General features: G+C 35.1%; 2 protein-coding genes across 2 annotated transcripts; both read right to left on the bottom strand.

Moving 5' to 3' along the window:
• Positions 1–616: 616 nt before the first annotated feature.
• On the bottom strand, positions 617–5,000 carry LOC126819493 (zinc finger protein 883). The gene is made up of 2 exons (XM_050547597.2): positions 4,872–5,000; positions 617–4,366 (listed from the first exon to the last, which is right to left on the bottom strand). Exons 1-2 carry the CDS (start codon positions 4,872–4,874, stop codon positions 2,435–2,437), a joined length of 1,935 nt encoding a protein of 644 aa, XP_050403554.1. The 5' UTR covers positions 4,875–5,000; the 3' UTR covers positions 617–2,434.
• A 4,835-nt stretch (positions 5,001–9,835) lies between these two features.
• Positions 9,836–18,530, bottom strand: LOC126819507 (zinc finger protein 83). The gene is made up of 4 exons (XM_050547615.1): positions 18,290–18,530; positions 15,197–15,533; positions 13,325–13,431; positions 9,836–11,729 (listed from the first exon to the last, which is right to left on the bottom strand). Exons 1-4 carry the CDS (start codon positions 18,527–18,529, stop codon positions 10,875–10,877), a joined length of 1,539 nt encoding a protein of 512 aa, XP_050403572.1. The 5' UTR covers position 18,530; the 3' UTR covers positions 9,836–10,874.
• Between the last annotated feature and the right edge of the window lie 142 nt (positions 18,531–18,672).

Raw genomic sequence — 18,672 nt, 5'->3', positions numbered from 1 at the left:
GAAAATGTAGCCATGGGCGCACAAAGGGGGGGGGGGGGGGGTCCAGATTTTTCCGAGAGGGACTTTTTTCTTCAGGAAAATGGGTCTGTTTGCCGGAGTCTCTTACACATTCAATCAAACCAAAATGAGACCTACAAATCAATATACTTACTAACTACTTTTCGACCTAACTGAGGTAATAATTGATTTTTTAATGCTCAGTGGGCCGATTAACTACTTTTCAAGCTAACTGGGATAATAATTGATTTTTTAATGTTTAGTGGGCCGATTATCTAACTACTTTTCGACCTAACTGGGGTAATAATTGATTTTTTAATGCTCAGTGGGCCGATTAACTACTTTTCAAGCTAACTGGGGTAATAATTTATTTTTTAATGTTGAGTGGGCCGATTACCTAATTGCATACCAGAAATATTCAAAGGGGGCCACTTTGAATATTTATGGACTAGCCTCCTTAGAGGCTGAGTTAGCAAATCACCCAAAACTGTGTAAACCAGTTCATATTTCACCAAACAGAGATGATAGAATTATGATTTTTCCAAGACATATTATAGGGTTTTCGATCCAATGGAGGGTTGAAGGGGAATAAACATAAATGTTGTACATTTAAGTTGATTTAATAAAAAGTTATTTACATAAAAGAGTTAAAAGTATAACCACAGGCCCTAAGACAATGGCCTACGACACGGAATTGGCAAAAGGTATTTGGAAAACTGAGGTGCCTATTTATAGTATCAGCAGGCTACTGGTTGCTCAAGCCAAATACTACCAAATACCTATAAATTCTAACCCAATACAGTCACATACTAACTTAACATTACAGTATCCAAAACTGGCTAAATTATTCAATAACTTTACTTCTTCAATGGAACGGTGAAAAATTGAATAAACAATTTATTTTCCACAAACAAACGTATTGTTATTCAATAACAATTGTACTTTCATCGCATATTGGTCCAGAAATAGATTGATTTTTGGATGTATAATTCAATAATTTGTCATTAATTATTGGTGATTAAGGGGGAATAAATGAAATGGCTTATTTGAACATGCTCTCTGCTGTATTGTTTTTGGTAGTAGGGGGATAATAATTTGTTAGTATTGGGTGATCAAGGGAAATAACTGGAATGGCTATCTTGATTGATCTAAGTGCATGTCCACTGCAGGGCCCTCACAAGCCTACATGTATGTGGCATCCCAGGGCAGAAGTTTCAGTGACTTCTTCTCCTTGAGGCAAGGCTTCACAAAAAGCCTGAGGACTTGTCAATTCTGTTACGATTAACATGAACTTTATTTTCTGAGGGAACATATTTAGTACATGAGTTCTACTTTTCATCATGTCTCTCCTTCATTATAAAACAAAGGGTAGTATACATAACTACCCAGAAACAGTATTTAGGCCTACACATATTTACAAAGTGCATACATATCATATATAAGCTTATCAAGGGAAAAATAAAACAAACACCAGAGAGGAGAGAGAGAAAGTGAGAGAGGGTTTAACTCCACTGGACACAAACCAGGTCATTTCGGGACTAACATATATGGTTTAATTTTATTTCAATAATTCGCTTCTGTGTGGGGGTCTTTAACAGTGGGAGGAAACTAGAGGCAAACAAGAAAGAAAAAATGGCAAATGTAAATGTATTCAGAGGACAACAGTAGTGAACAAGGGTTAAAAGAATTGACATTGCTGCTATAACAGCATATGTTTGGCCCATAGTTTAGTATGCTCATACTTGTCCTTTATAGATTGCTAAGTCTTAACTTTTATATTTGATTTAATACTCCATTGTGAAAATATTGGATGCTCATATCATTTATTTAAGACACTTGACTGAACATTTCAAAATCACTACACGAACATGACTTGTGTATTCTATGAATATAATGGTTTCGAGCACCATTTGTATTGACAAGATAGGTTGTCAGACAACAAAATGGTGGCCCATGTTGTTGCATATTTATTCATTTGTAGGTTATACAGATGGAGGGAAATGCAATATACAACCACATTTCCATATGGGCTTATAAAAAGGAAAACATATCCAAGGGCACAATGAGGAAGTAATTAAAAATAGCTAATTTACAAATGACAAAATAATGATAAAAAATTACTGAGCAGAATTGATTAAACAGGTGTAACGCAAACAACTGTTCTTCTCTTATTTCACCTCACATAATTGATTAGAAATTACAATAACAATTTTTTAAAAATAGGGTGTAAATCACTTTATATACACTAATGTTACATTAATATTTGCTTTTAGACCAATTTTCATCTACTATAATTATTCATGGCATTGAACAATGTCTAGTTGTTCAGGTGGGACGAACAACCTAGGTCATACGTGTATGTATGACAGTTAAACCCCATTTCATTTTATTGAATATAGGCCATGTATAATTGTATTAAACATTTGAGAGTGTATTTTTATTTGTATGGAACATTTGCTTGTGTATCTTTATTTAAAGATTGTTTAGCCTTATATTTATGAACTGAGATATGATTTAATAAATCACTCTTCCACTCAAAACCTTCTTCACATAAATCGCATTTAAACGCATTTTCTCTGCTGTGAATTTTCCTGTGTTCCCGTAAATCACTATCTTTAAAATATTTACCACAAACATCACATTTATGACTGGTGATGAGGTGTTTCTGATAAAGACTATGTACGATATAGATTTTATAACAGAAACTACACTGATATCGACTGGCAACTTTATCTTTACAGTCTAGATCTTGGTGTTTCTTCAGCTGATGTTTGTATGTAAATGATTTACCACAAACATCACACGTAAAGGGTTTTTCTCCAGTGTGAAGACGGATGTGTATAATCAGATTACGGTGCTTAGAGAAAATTTTGTTACAAACATGACATTCATAGACTCTCTGTACAATATGAGTTTTCTTGTGCGATTTCAGAGTTTTTTTGGTGTTAAATAGACTCTCACAAACATCACATTTAAAATTCATTCCTCCAGCATGTTTCTTGCTCAAATGTTGTGTCAGATTACCAAGGCTTGTGAATGATTTATCACAAGCATCACATTTAAAAGGTTTCATTCCGGTATGAGTTCTCATGTGAGTCTGTAAGTGACCAATGTGCTTAAATGATTTTCCACAAATATCACATTTGTATGGTTTAATCCCTGTATGGGTTCTAATGTGTCTCTCACGATCAACGACCTGGCGGAATGATTTACGACAAACTTCACAATTATAGGGTTTCACTCCTGTGTGAATTTTCTTGTGTTTCCATAAATTACTGGCATCCGTAAAGACTTGGCCACAAACATCACATTTACAGATTTTTTCTACTGAATGAATTCTTTTGTGTCTCTGAAGTCCTAAGAATTGATTAAATGATTTACTACAAACATCACATTCATAAGGTTTTCCTCCAGCATGAATGGTTTTGTGTTTATATAAATAGCTTTGATCGGTAAATGATTTACCACAAATATCACATTTATAAGATTTTGTTCCAATATGAGCTCTTATGTGCCTCTGAAGACCAACATTTTGCTTAAAATATTTACCACAAACCTGACATCTATAAGGCTTTTCACCTGTATGCGTTCTAATGTGTCTATCAAGATGGCTTCTAGTATGAAATGGTTTGCAGCACAGATCACATGTAAATGGTTTTACACCAGTATGAATTCTCATATGTTTTTTAAGATCTGAATTGGAATTAGATGATTTACTACAAACATTGCATTTATAAGGACTATCTCCTGTGTGAGCCCTAATGTGTTTCTGTAGATTATTATTTCTAGAGAATGATTTGCTACAAACATCACACTTATAAGGTTTTTCGGGTGTCTTCAAATCTATTTGGCTCTGAAAAATTGTTTCATTATTTCGAGAAACATTTTGTGAATCATACTCTTCTTGAACATGTATTTCACAGTGTTCCTCTAAATCAGTTTCTAATTTAAATTTCTCATCACATAAATTGCATCCATAATTTGCAGTTCTTGGTTCAAAATGTACATGGCAATTGTCATAGAGATCTAGGTCTTCAGCTTTGTCATCTTTAACACGACAATGTTCTTCATCTTTAACACGACAATGTTCTTCTACGTCATCAGCTTTCTCATCTTTAACACGACAATGTTCATTTACATCATCAGCTTTCTCATCTTTAACATGTACTTTATTGTGTTTTTCTAAATCATCATATTGTTGAAAAATCTTATCGCATACACCACACTGGTGGAAATTTTCTTTAGATTTAACATCATCAGTCTTCTCTACTTTAACATGTATTTTGTTGTGAATTTCTAAATCTCCATAGTCCTGGAAAATCTCATCACATACAACACACTGATGGAAAATTTTAACATCATTAGTTTCCTGAAATATACAAAATTTATAATATCATTAATGCAAAAGGGGTTTTACTTTTTTCTTGATAAATGATTTCACCATATAGTTGGCTGCAATAAACTTGACAATTACACTTGTAACATGGACAGAAAATCTTGCTTTGTTCTTTTTTGTTGAATAAACAGATTGTTTTCCCTCTAGTAGATTGGGTGGAGTTTAACTGTGCAATAACTAGACATGTTCAATGTTATTGCACACTTTTGCTGGTTTACACTAGTTTTAGTAGAAATCACCTTTATGTCAATACTTTAATAGGAATTGATTTATTATATGTTAAGCTAGGTGCTGTACTGTTTTGGGTCAGTTTATGTCTGTGTAAATTAAGGGTGCTATAGGCCAGTCACCTTTTTGTAGTGATTTCACTAAAAAACTTGCGCAAAGGAACTCTGTAGGACGAGTCACTACTGTGGATGGAGTAAGGCGGAAGACATCAGTAGTGGAACCATTTCTACAATCCATGTATTAATCTTACCATGGTTATATATGCCGGCTTTGTTTTTGTGTCTAGTGTTGATCCGTCACATGTGTCTACTTATACAGATTGATATGTACTCTCCAGTTTCATTTTAAAACGATAGAAAATGAAGACTCGTGGATCACATTATCCACTCTAAAAAAATTCTTTGAATATTCTATCGCCATTTCCGGTATCGCGTCATAGAAGGTTGTATCATAAATTGAGAAGTAGATCTACTCAACCCGAATATGTCATAATTGAAGTGTGTGACGCGCTTGATTTTTTCAAACATCTGTCAGTTTGACTATATATATGTCGCCCCGTGTCGCGGATTCATTTTAATTTTATATTTCATTTTACACATAAACAATTATGCATTCTTGTAAGTCACCGATTTGGTGTTATTGTGGTAGATGTTATAATTATGATGACTTTAAAGACAGTGGTAGCACAATTTACCCAAACCTCAATTATTGCAACTCAGTCATATCACAATCATTTATTTTTGATAATATACTTTTCTTTGTGCCAAATTATCATTATTAAATCAGAATCATAGCGTTCTTGTATCCAAATGGTTACGCCTTCCAAGCTTGCTTGAAAATCTCATTTTGAGGGGCATTTTAACACAAACGTGCTTCAATTTTAAATTACAAATGACAATTTGGGATAAAGAACTCATATTTTTCATAATATTCGAAATCAAAAGACACAAATTAGAATTTAAAAGAAAAATAATTATTAAAACCTGATTACGACTTCCAAACTTGTTTAGAAATCGCATTTGGAGAGGCATATTGACACAAAAACTTTAAGCCATTGTGAAAGGAGTTGAAATAATGATGGATTTTGGGTAAAACGCGCTAGGAGTTGTGTATATTAATATTACTGGGGTCCATACAGAAGAATGAAGAGATGGGTATTTATTAATACATGTATTACTGGGCTCCAAACAGTAGAATGAAGAGATAGTTAATTACAATCTACAAGGTTGGCAATGATGTAACGTCACAGGAATGTATATAAAATAGCAACTGTTTTGATATTGTATGTAAAATATTTTAATGTTTTACCTTAAATCTATGTAAAATCCAAAATCCATTATAAAAATATATTTAAAATCATCCATTTTATTATGCCTTTTTATAAAAATAATTCATACACTGATATTGACTATGCTATATATATATAACATGTATTATGTGAATAAATATATTTACTAAAGAAAATAGAAAAAAACCCCCAAAAGACCCAAATTCAATTTGGTCAAAATGGGCGCTAGCCTGTATTAATGTGTTACGGACCAGAATCCGAATATAACGTCATCACCACCCCCTTGAAATTGTCATTTTTTTTTTATTGTTGTATCAGAAGTTGAATGAATAATTGCCCAATAAACAAGCAAGCCACATTTCATATCGACCTTGATTGTTGAATTGAGAGAGTTTTATTTAAAGATGAACAACAAGATGAGTAGCGCTTGAATTCGGTTCCTTGTCCAAAAAGCTAGTGTATGAAAATGAAATGAAATGGGGTTTAAAGTTGAAAGTCCTACAGTTATGTTCTGACTGGGCTAATAAAGACGAGCACAAGCAATGCATTGTGCTATATGAGGAAAATTTTGCCCAGACAGCAGCGCTACAGCCTACTCGTCTATCTAGTTCCAACTGCAAAGGGATCTTTTACGTGTACGTCAATATGTACACAGGACCTTGGTTATTCATCCCACCAGAACACCTATATAATGTACATTGTCCTTTATATTAAAATGGTTATACTTCTGTCCATATGGTATGATTTATTGTTTCACATTGTAAATTAATTCATTTGTAAATAAAATATCTGTTATATCACATGTTAATTTATTTAAATTCTTCAACGGAGAATAAAGTTTATTGGCAATGAAGCATTACAACAAAACATGGTGGTACATCTTTTATCCAGACAAGGCCCAAGAATTGGGGCGGGATGCCGCCGGTACATCGCTCCAGGGCAATATAGCCCCAGTCTGGCCACAAACATCAATTTGATTTTCTTACCTCGACTTAATCGGCATTCGTGCCGATGACCCCCCGATCCGATGTCCTACTCTTTTTTACCTTCTGATGTAAAAGTCAAAGGTGAAAAAATCTAATGTTCTCAATCAGTACCGGATTTAAAAGAAGAGATGATTTTTTTCACCTCCTAGACTTTAATATCAAACATATTAGACAGCAAAAGGATGAATTGATAGATTTCACACCAACCTGTTTAGAAGGTTTGATATAAACCAGACTCATCAGGTTGTTTAGACGGTTCCAGAGAGATCAGACTAATCAGGCTGTGTAGATAGTTCGATAGAGACCACTCACTAGGGTGTTTAGAAGGTTCATGACAGATTAGGCTCACCCATAACAACCTGTTTAGAAGGTTTGAGAGAGATTCCCTGACAGCTTTACACTTACATTGTACATAACCAGCTGGTATGTTGATGGGGCAATAAACAGTCCAAAAGTAAATCAGTTGCTCTCAAGTATCCTTTTAAGTATCCTACAAGTATCGTTATGCATATTCTAGTAATTATCAATTTTCCTAATCTATGATTTCACCAACCAATTTTCATCCATATCAAATTCAACACTTCATTAATATTATAAATTAATGAACATTTTAAAATCAGTCCACAGTACTCCACAGGCCATAAACTTGATGGTTTCGGGTGCCATTTGTAATAAACAAACAAAATCCTCCTACAAGACATTGCAGGAATAATTAGTAAAGGCTGTGTAATTCACAAACGACAAAGTAGTAATAAAAACTGGACTAAGTCATTGTAAAAGACTGCCGTCCAATTTAAACTGTTCATGTATTTCACTGAACATAATTGATTATAAATTACAATAAAAATTGAATATAGATCTCTTCCTTTTCATTCATATGAACGTTTAGACTCATTTTTGTCTTTTTGATGATCCAAAGAATAGAGCTATATGCCATTTAAACGTGGTAACATTTCTCATTTGATTCAAAACATGAGGGATGTTGAGATAATTTAATGATGTCTGGTGCATTCACTGCAAAAGATCCACCTTGGGCAACACAACTGTTTGAACAGAGATTATGGGAGCCACGTTGGCTAAGTAAGACGCTGAGATCGCGAGTTCGATCCCGGTGTTGGCTGAGAAAGTTCATCAGGATTTTTTGGCATGGTTTTCCCTTGTGAGTGGTGCAGGCCGGAGGGGCTTACGAGGATGGCTGTCTAGTCATTCGGATGGGACGTGGGAGCATAAAATTATCCAAAATTGCAAACCAACTCAAATTATATCCACCACTCGAGATTTGTTTTGCGAGTAGAATAAGCAAAGGTTAATAAAATGAAATAAAATCAAAACAAACTATTTTATTTTAAAGAATCAATGCATGAACAGATTACAAGACAGGTTGTATTTTGAGTTATATTATAGTAAATATACAAATGGGGCTGTACGATATTGCAAAAAGGGACGATATCGATATTGGCATTTTTTTCAACGATATAGTTAAATATCGCGATATTTAATAATAATGTCACTTTGCTATTAAATAAATTAAATATAAATGCATTAAAGCTGAATACAGTGTGAGTAAGAATTGTGGGTAAGAATTCCTTTATTCATACACTTTAAACTTTGTTTTTTTATACAATATAGATTTATTAAAATGAACAAAACAACATCCTTTTTGGATAAAAACGTTTCAATGCTTTTGTACTAGCTAAGTTTTCCATAATTAAATTAAATATAACCGCTGATGTTTAAAAAGCGTCTGCTTGTGACCTTGTGAAAGAAAATTCTCAAAAATATCACGTGCAGCGGAAGTAAGAAGATGCCGTCTTCAAGTCTTGTATTGTAAGTTCAAACAGTTTAATAGTAAGTGCAGGGGGACGGCACTATATATACACACGTAAAACAAAAATCTACAAGATAAACCTGCACCGGACAAGACAGAAAATAGACATTGCACCAAATAAACCAATATCAAATCAAGTGAATGGATCCGAGGGCCAGTCGTAAGTGTCCACTGCGCAATACAGTCCCGGGCCTGTAGTGACACAGATTTCACTCAAGTTTGAAAACAATCAGGAATACATGTACAAAAAGGACGTAACAGAAATAATGTGATACTAAATGATACAGACTATCTTCCATTCAAGCATTCGATTGGCTGCAGTATTCCTGGCCTAACAGTGACAAATCTATTTATAGATCGTTTTATTCTTGCTTTCAGAAATTAAGTTTCGTAGAGTTTTCTAAATACATTTGTTTTTTAAAAATATGACAACCTATTTATAGCCTGGTAATTAGCCGCGGTAGTGGGAAATTTCTGGCGTTTAGTAGGCCTAAGCTTTACATGTAGTAACAACTGACAATTTATTGTCGACTAAAAACAAAGTAAAAGTAACGCATACACGATGTAGTGAAAACCGGCTGCGGACACTGCGCAAGTGTTTTCAACATTTAACGATTCTCAAAACATTAGTTTTATTATAGTTTATTGCCGTCGGCTAATTTCCACTGCTGTATAGTGTATTTATTATCTATTTTTATGATAATTTTTTTTTGATATTTGAATTTTTTGGCGATATTCGATAAACCACTATATCAACGATTTTTGGCCACATGATATCGTAGTTGGGTCTGAAAATACCATATCGCGATAAATGACTATATCGAGCTTGATAATGATAAGAGGATACTTGTCGAAACGTCGTGCTATTAGAATAAAACCAGTGATTGTTTCCCATAAAAATTGTGTTCTGTTATCATACTAAAATACACTGATAATTGTAATAAGACTAAATCTATACTAATATTTGTGACTGTCGTCTGTCTGTTCAGGGTTGGTGGCTACACTAGGGCTGTCCCGAGGTTGCAATTTAGTGTGTAGGGGAAGCTCAGACCATGGAGTATCATGGGCCAGGTGGCGTTGGACTACTGCTTCCGGCTATACTACTTTCAGCCCACAGGGGGTAGGGGGTTGCATGCACTTTAGATCATAAGATCTGTCATTAAGTCAAGAGGTGTGGCTTTGTATGTGACAACCTTGTGGGGTTTCTCCAGTCCTTAAAATTTCTCCCACTGGTGAGGACCTCTAGGTAGAACGAAATAAGAGGGAAGAGAGAGAGAAATGGGGTTTAACGTCCACTCGACACAAACTAGGTCATTTCGGATCTAACACATGGTTCAATTTTATTTCAATAATTCGCTTTCGCATAGGGGTCTTTATCAGTGGGAAGAAACTGGAGGACCCGGAGAAAACCCTCGTGGTTGGACAGGCGACCCTACACCTTGTCACCTACAACGGGGGAATCAAAACCCCACCAGTTGACTCAATGACAGACCTTATGATACAGCGTGCACGTGCTAACCATTCGGCAATCCACACACCCCACAACGAAAAAACTAAATAAAAGTGTACCATATGTTTGTTTTAAGTTTCTCTCTCTTTAACAATAAGTTTTATCATGTTGCTGTAAATGGTGACTCTCAGAAACATCACATTTGTCTTTTTAACAATGAGTTCCAACATGTTGCTGTAAATGTTGACTCTTGGAAAACGATCTACCACAAGCATCACATGTTGCTGTAAATGGAGACTCTGAAAATGAACCACTACAAACATAACATTTGTCTCTTTAACAATTATTTCTAACATGTTGCTGTAAATGTTGACTCTGGGAAAACATTACAATTACCATTGGCATGAATTTGAGAGAGAGAGAGAAATGAGGTTTAATGTCCACTCGACACAAACTAGGTCATTTCAGGACTAACATATGGTTTAATTTTATTTCAATAATTCGCTAGCATAGGGGTCTTTAGCAGTGGGAGGAAACCGGAAGACCTGGAGAAAACCCACGAGGTTGGACAGGCGACCCTACTCCTTGCCACGTACAACCGAGGAATCGAAACCCCGCCAGTTGACTCAATGACAGACCGTATGATACAACGCGCTCGTGCTAACCTTTCGGCCATCCAACCCCCCGCATGAATTTGAACCTCATATTTTAGTGTGAAGTTTCATGTGTCTCTGTTGATTAGATTTAAGGGTAAATGATATATCACAAACATCACATTTAAAATCCTTTAATGGTCCTCCACTATGAAAGTTCCTGTGGGCAATAAAGCAGGTTTTCCGAATAAACGATTTATCACAAACATCACATTTAGAAGGTTTTCCTCCTGTTCGAATTCTCAAGTGTTGCTGTAACGTTCCAATTCGGCGAAACGATTGGCCACAAAAATCACATTTAAAAGGCTTCTCTCCCGTGTGGGTTTTTAAATGTTGATTTAAATTAATCTTGTGGCTAAATGATCTACCACAAACATCACATTTATAGGGTTTTTCACCGGTGTGAATTCTCATGTGTCTCTTCAGACCAACAGTCTGAGTAAATGATTTACCACAAACATCACATTTTAAAGTTCTTTTAAAACACATCTTGCTTTGAATCTTATAAGCATCTATAAATTGTGAACTATTTTCCTCCATGCTTTCTTCGTGTATTTTACAGTGTTTCGCTAAATCAGTCTCCGATTCAAATTTCTCATCACATAAATTACACTGATGAAATGTTATAACATAATTAGTTTCCATGGCTTCCTTGACTTCAACATGAATTTTACTGTGTTTTTCTAAATCAGTCTCAGATTCAAATCTTTCATCACATAAATTACACTGATGAACTGGTTCTATATCTTTGGTTTTCACTTCCTTAACATGATAATATTGATCTACATCATCAGTTTTCTCTTCTTTAATATGCATTTTATTGTGTGTTTCTAAATCGTAATATTGTTGAAAAATCTCATCACATACAACACATTGATGAAAGGTTTTAACATCATTAGTTTCCTGTAATATATAAAAATTACATCAGTTTTTCACAATAATTGTTTTAATGATATATGGCCGCTCTCATTTATGAAATTTTTATACGTCCATGTGGACGTATATTGCTTTCACCATAGTTCGTCCGGTGTCAGTCTCACAATTTGCTTGTCGACATTCTAGATGTCACAATATTTATTCGATTTTAATGAAACTTAAAATATATGTTTCATATGTTTTTCTCCCACAGCTAAAGACCCTTACACAGAAGCAAATATGTTTATATCCCAAAGATCTAGGTTCCTTCCAATATTCGCACGTCCCAGACCATAACTTCCTGGTTTATGGACCCCGATTGTATGAAAAATCACTTTTTAATTTGTTCTCTGTCCATCTCTTGGAAAATTTGGGTGTATCTTGAGAGTCAACAAGCTAAAAACATGATTTTACGTATAACCAGGGCCCATAATCCATGATGTCACAGTCTGATACATGCCAATATTGAATGGAACTGATTTGGAGATAAATCTATATTTCAATTTTTTCAAAAATGGATAAAAATTGTGACCCATACGAACTAGGACATGGGCGATGATAATATATGTCCACTTGAAAAGTTGGTGTACAAAAACTAATACTGAAAACAAGAAAGCAATAAAAAAAAGGTGCTGTTGGTCCAGGCAGTGGTTGTCTGTTGATGTGCTAATGTCAATAACGCTAACAATAATAACGGTCCAGATAACACTAAAAAGGTTTAAATTAACAAGTATTATTCAACTATGGAAGTTTTGAAATTTCTTTTAAAAAAAGTATTTGTGATCCACCCTTAGCAGTGCATTTAAAATAAAGAGATCTTATACTAGAAAAAACCCAGTTCTTTATTGTTACATATTGTTAAAAATCAGATTGTACTCCACTAACCACTGGGTCCATTCATAGGGAATTCACAAGTTCAAATTATCTGCCATTGATGATTTCATTGGCCTTGTAGGTTAATTCTATGAACCAATCAATAAACAATTTACATATCAGTCTTTAGTAGGAGTCATTGTTTACATTCACCACAATACAGCAGATTTTAAGCTCGATTGTGAGAAAGTTTGCAAGAAATTTAATATGTAAGAAATGACATCCACACAAAAACATATCCTAAAATATTTTGACAAAGTTTACAACATCTATTTGGTGGTCTTAATCACAACAAAATGCGAGTTACTATCTACTTATAAAATTTTTTGATTGATCTATAAACATAGCACAATTATCAAGTGAAGATAAATTGACCGTGTCTCCCACTGAGGATACTGGGGAGAGAGAGAGAAATGGGGTTTAACGTCCACTCGACACAAACTAGGTCATTTTGGGACTAACATACGGTTTATTTTTTTTATTTCAATCAAGGGGTCTTTAGCAGTGGGAGGAAACAGGAGGACCCGGAGAAAACCCACGAGGTTAGACAGGCGACCCTACTCCTTGTCACGTACAACCAGGGATTCGAAACCACGCCAGTTGACTCAATGACAGGTTTTATGATACAGCACGCACATGCTAACCATTCGGCCATCCAACCCCCCGGATACTGGGGATGATTGAAAACTTGAATGTTATATTATACCTACCTTGCTTTCTTTCAATAAAGACACAGTAACTTTTGTCGTTTTAACTATTTTTGGAGTAAGTAATGAGTCTACAAACCCACCTGTGCTCTGGTATGTTGGACTCTTGACTGAAATTTGAACAGATAAATGTGCACTGTAAGTAGGTGAATAACAAATATGGTCAATCAATAAACTGATGAAAAGATGGGATATTATTGCTAAAAATAAATACCATATTTTTCAGGGTGTAACAGGGAACAAAATAACTCTTGACAATTGGTTAGCAGTGTGAAACAGTTTTAATAACATTTTGCTAATCAAATCAAATTTTGGAACACAATAACTGTCATTCTAATTGAGTTAGAATGTTCACACTTGGTATAGGTGTCTATTAGGTGAATGCCCTGATGGAGTTCGAAGATGAGAATTTTCTGCTTAGGGTAAGCAGAGATAAGCAATTTGATTAGCTGATGCTCTGGGACACGATAACTTTAGTTCTAATTAAGTGGGAGTGAGGACACTTGGTGTATAGCTTTAGATAATGAACATTTTCTGCTGAAGGTAAATAGAGCGATAGGCAATTTGATTGGTCAAAACTTTGGAACACAATAACTCTCCTTCTAATTGAGGTAGAATGTTCAAACTTCGTATAGACATCCATTAGGTGAATGCATTGGAGTTCGATGATGAACATTGCCTGCTTACAGTAAGCAGAGATAAGCAATCTGATTGGTTGATGCTTTGGGGCATGATAACTTTGGTTATAATGAAGTGAAAGCGATGAAACTCCGGATATAGATTCATTATATCATTACCTCGACTAAGTTCGATGGTGAGAATTTTTTGCTTAGGCTAAGGAGCGATAAGCAATTTGATTGGTCAAGACTTTAGAACAAAACAACTCTGCTTTTAATTGAGGTAGAATGTTTAAACTTGATATAGATGTTCATTAGGTGAATGTCTTGACTGATTAACTTTTCGAGCTGAAGCTAAGCAGAGCTAATCAATTTCATTTGTCAATGCTTTGGGACAAGATAATCTTGATTCTATCTGATAGAGAGTGATGAAACTTAGTGTATAGTTTGATTGCTCGATACTTTTGAAAAAAATAAATGTGTGAATGAAACATTATTTGATTGAATGAACTAAAAATACCATCAAACAAAGCCGAGTTATGTCACAATCATCTAGTATCTATTTTTCATTGCCGCTTTGTTGCTAAACAGAAGTTTTAGTGCCGCCTATATTACATACAGAGTTACACCCCCTGAAAATCTGTGACAAATTTGGCGATGTTTTTTGGACATGTGCTTTTTTCGATAAAATAAATTTAATCCATGGATTTTTCTTCAAACAAATGGATAAAATAATCGAATACATCACAATGGTAGACATTACAATGTTGGTTAAAAATAACACGTTCACAGAAGATATATCAGAGATTTGTTCAGTCAAAGAATTTTCGTTCCAAGCAAGTTCAGCGACGGCCAAATTTACTGATGCAAGTATTGATGTATGTTTGCTCCCAATGCATCCATGTGTAAAATTTACTTGATGTCAGCACTAACAAACACTGAGATTGTATTAAGAGCTCACTCCCACTAAGCGGTCAGTCATGAAAATTCCATAGAGTGACTGCTTAATACAGATTCTAATAGGAATGCAAGAATAATAATTAATTTGGTGTATAGGGGTAGCTCGAACCGTGGAGTAACACAAGCGAGGTGGTGTTGGCCTACTGCTTCCGGATTTCAGAGTTACAGGCACAACCAGCAACAATCCATTTCAGTTTATTGAATAAAATATTGTTTAAAAAAACCAAAAAAAAACCTGTGCAGCGCAGGGTCATCCGCTAGTCAAGTAGTAAAATATATTAATACATCTATTGCTTACTTAATAAAGGGCGCTCTGAGCCTGCCTTTGGCGTTAAGGTTGATTTGGTTGGCTGGATTTCCTGTTGTATCGCAATTGGTACTACTGCCTTTGTTGTTATAGCTAATTGGGTTGGCCGGATTTCCTGCCGTATTGCAATCGGTACTACTGCCTTTGTTGTTACAGCTGTTTGGGTTGGTTGGATTTCCTGCTGTATCGCGATCGGTACTACTGCCTTTTTTGTTACAGCTAATTGGGTTGGCTGGATCTCCTGCTGTACTGGAAGTACTACTGCCCCTGATGATTGTTTATTTTGAGAAATTTTTGACTTAAGTTCAGAAATTAAATTTCTTCTCTCCTGAAAAAGATGAAAACAAAATAGAAAAGTAAAATCAGACACCAGATCTTACAATAAATAAATGAATGGAAATATAAAATTAAAAAAAATTAACGGCAAACAATTATACGCTCAAAACGAAATGGGCCAGAGTATCACTCATTAAATTGATGACTGATCATAGAATTATTAGGCTTGAGTAACAATAGGAGCTTTTATGGGTTTCCCATTTCATGTCATTTTCGGTCATATGCAGTGCCTGGACTTAACCGTTAACCGGTCATTGTCGACTATAATCACCACAACGTTATACAGCTATGTGGTCACGGTCGAATACAGTCGACCACAGCAAGAACCTTTTTTATATGCTGCATTTGAGTATTTAGTTTTGCATTTAATTGATATGGCCATGCATGCGTGTCAGACAGGAACTTGTTTTGTCAGGGGCATTTAGAAAAACAGGTCTTTGTTCAACATTTTTTGACAAAAAAATTAATTTCACGATGTCAGGAAGTTTAAAGACACTCAAAGTGGTTGAAATGCTTATGAATGATCCGGACTCAAATTATATTGATGACACCGGTTCTGAAGACGATATTTCTGATGAAAATGATTTAGAATGATTTTCAAATTATAGATCAACTTATCCCCTTTTTTATTGGTGTCAAGAGTCTATCACTTATAATTATCCGGCAGTAGTCGATTGAAATAGGCATACAAAATATTTCACTTTAGCCTGACCACTTGACATCATGACGTTAAAATGACGTCGACTGATTAAGGGTTAATTACTTACAGAAACGTATAGGCTGTTATGTGATTTTTAGTGAAAATACCCTCGTACCAATAGCATGTATTGCTAAAAATGAAACTGCCAACTATTTCCATATTAGTAAAAGGTTTACCGACCAGTACCAGAAGTTAATATCTATAAGAATATTTTTTTCTTTATTTAAGAAGGGTTAATCTGTGGTGATAATTCTCCGATACATATCGTCTTCTTGAATTCTTTCACAGATCACCTCTCTATCATTATTATTTACTCTGTTGCTCCATGCATTTTACATCCAAACAGATGTTATCTATTAATTGCAGAACAATTAAAACAAAAGATATAAATAGTATATCCTATTTACATTCAACGGCCAACTGCAGAGTAGAGAGAAAGAGAAATGGGGTTTAACGTCCACTCAACACAAACTAGGTCCTTTCGGGACTAACATATGGTTCAATTTTATTTCAATAATTCGAATGCACTTACGTTTTTTTTTTATCGGTGGGAGGAAACCAGAGAACCCGGAGAAAATCCATGAGGTTGGACGGGCGACCCTACTCCTTGTCATGTACAGCCGGGGAATCAAAACCACGCAAGTTGACTCAATGATAGACCTTATGTTACAGCGTGCACATGCTGGCCATTCAACCTCACTAACTGCAGAGGACGTGCAAGGTTGATATATTGTCTGCTATTATAGCACTGCATGTTACCCTACTGTACTACATGTTGGTCGTTGAGGTTATATCGATCTACAATTTGTATTAATAATAATAGCCAATAATACTATAAAGTATGCAATATGCAAATAAATTGTTAGTCTTCGTGCATGAATGCTGTTAGCCAATAGCTATTGTAAATTTTCCCTAGTTTTGACAGCTCTAACCAAAGATAAAATAGTTCTTTGACGCACAGAGCGAAAATTCAGCCATTTTTATCAAATTTCCTCTTGATGGAATACAAATACCTGATAACAGAAACAATAAAATGATGATTATGTTGAATCAATGAATAATTTTTTTAACCCTTTTTGATTTTCATCTGTTAATTGTTTCTAACATCATACATGTAGATCGCCTTGGCCCCATTGTCACAAACAAGAACGACACATTTGTGCTCCATTTTATCAAAATTTCAAATTCATTATGTGATTCAGAGAAGAACTGTTGAATGAAATTATATAACTGGACTCGGTGCAGTCTATACAGAAATATTTCTAATTTGATATGTTGATATCATCTTGAATTCTTTCGTGGAACGGCAGGTTAACTCTCTAATCCACTCTGTTATTTACTCTAATGCTTTATTTCCTGGCATTTTACAACCGAACAGAATGATAATTGTTAGCATGCAGTAAAATTAACTCAAAACATATAAATCAGCTTCATACAGTTCCCGTGATAGTAGAGACTTGAAATGTACAGGGATGTTCAGGGAGGCTATCCATGGCCCCCATACGAAATTTCAGCCGAATCGGTCAATAACTTTTTATTTTACCGTAGTTTAGCTTCTAACGAGATAAAGTTTATCCGATTTTGATGCCATTTTGTTTGTTGACTATTTAGACTCAAATAACAAGATACTAAGACCGGTCCAACACACTGGCTTCTTGCCTAATGCTGCAGTTCATTATAATAACAATAATTTTCGTATATTTTAATTTTTGTGCTAAGCCATCAATTTCTCTAAACGACTATTTAGCGGTGACCAGTTGGATTGGCTTTTACGTGTGAATATTATCGTGACCTTGCTTTTGACCCCGACTTTAAATTTCCTATCGAGCTCAGGGCCTTTGCGTTTATGGATCCCATGGGCAGGGCAATATTCATTGCTGTATTATCGGATAAACTTTTCCCTGGTTAAAAACTAAATTACGGTAAAATATAAAGTTATTGACAGATTTGTGTGAAATTTGGTGCAAGGTCATGGCTAGCACGCCATGAACACCCCCTGTAAATTTCAAGTCTCTACGATCTCGGGAACTGGTAAGGGTACATCATACCTCCTTCAGAGAATCTAATTTCGTAGCAATTAATTTTGTCACGGTTTGGATTTTTGTCAGTCTTGCAAAGCAAATCCTGCAAATGTAAGATGATAATCCGTCACCGACGACAGGATGGTAGCCAAGAACTTCCTGTAATTCACTGACTACTAAAAAAGCCGGTGAAAATATCAAGCGTCGCCTTTGTACATCGATAATTCTACTACATATTCTGCAAAAGGAAACACTTTGGTCGTCCATGATTTCTAGCAACCTTGACATTGAATTGAACCTTGAACTTTGCAACTCGATTATCACAGGTAGACATTTCTGTTGGTAAGCAAGAGACTTGATATTCCCGATGATATTTCCTACGGAGGCAGACGCGAGGTCGAGAGCTGGGT

This window comes from Patella vulgata, chromosome 4 (assembly GCF_932274485.2).
Source record: "Patella vulgata chromosome 4, xgPatVulg1.2, whole genome shotgun sequence".
NCBI classification, from domain to species: domain Eukaryota; kingdom Metazoa; phylum Mollusca; class Gastropoda; family Patellidae; genus Patella; species Patella vulgata.
This window is presented reverse-complemented; position numbering and strand designations above follow the sequence as displayed.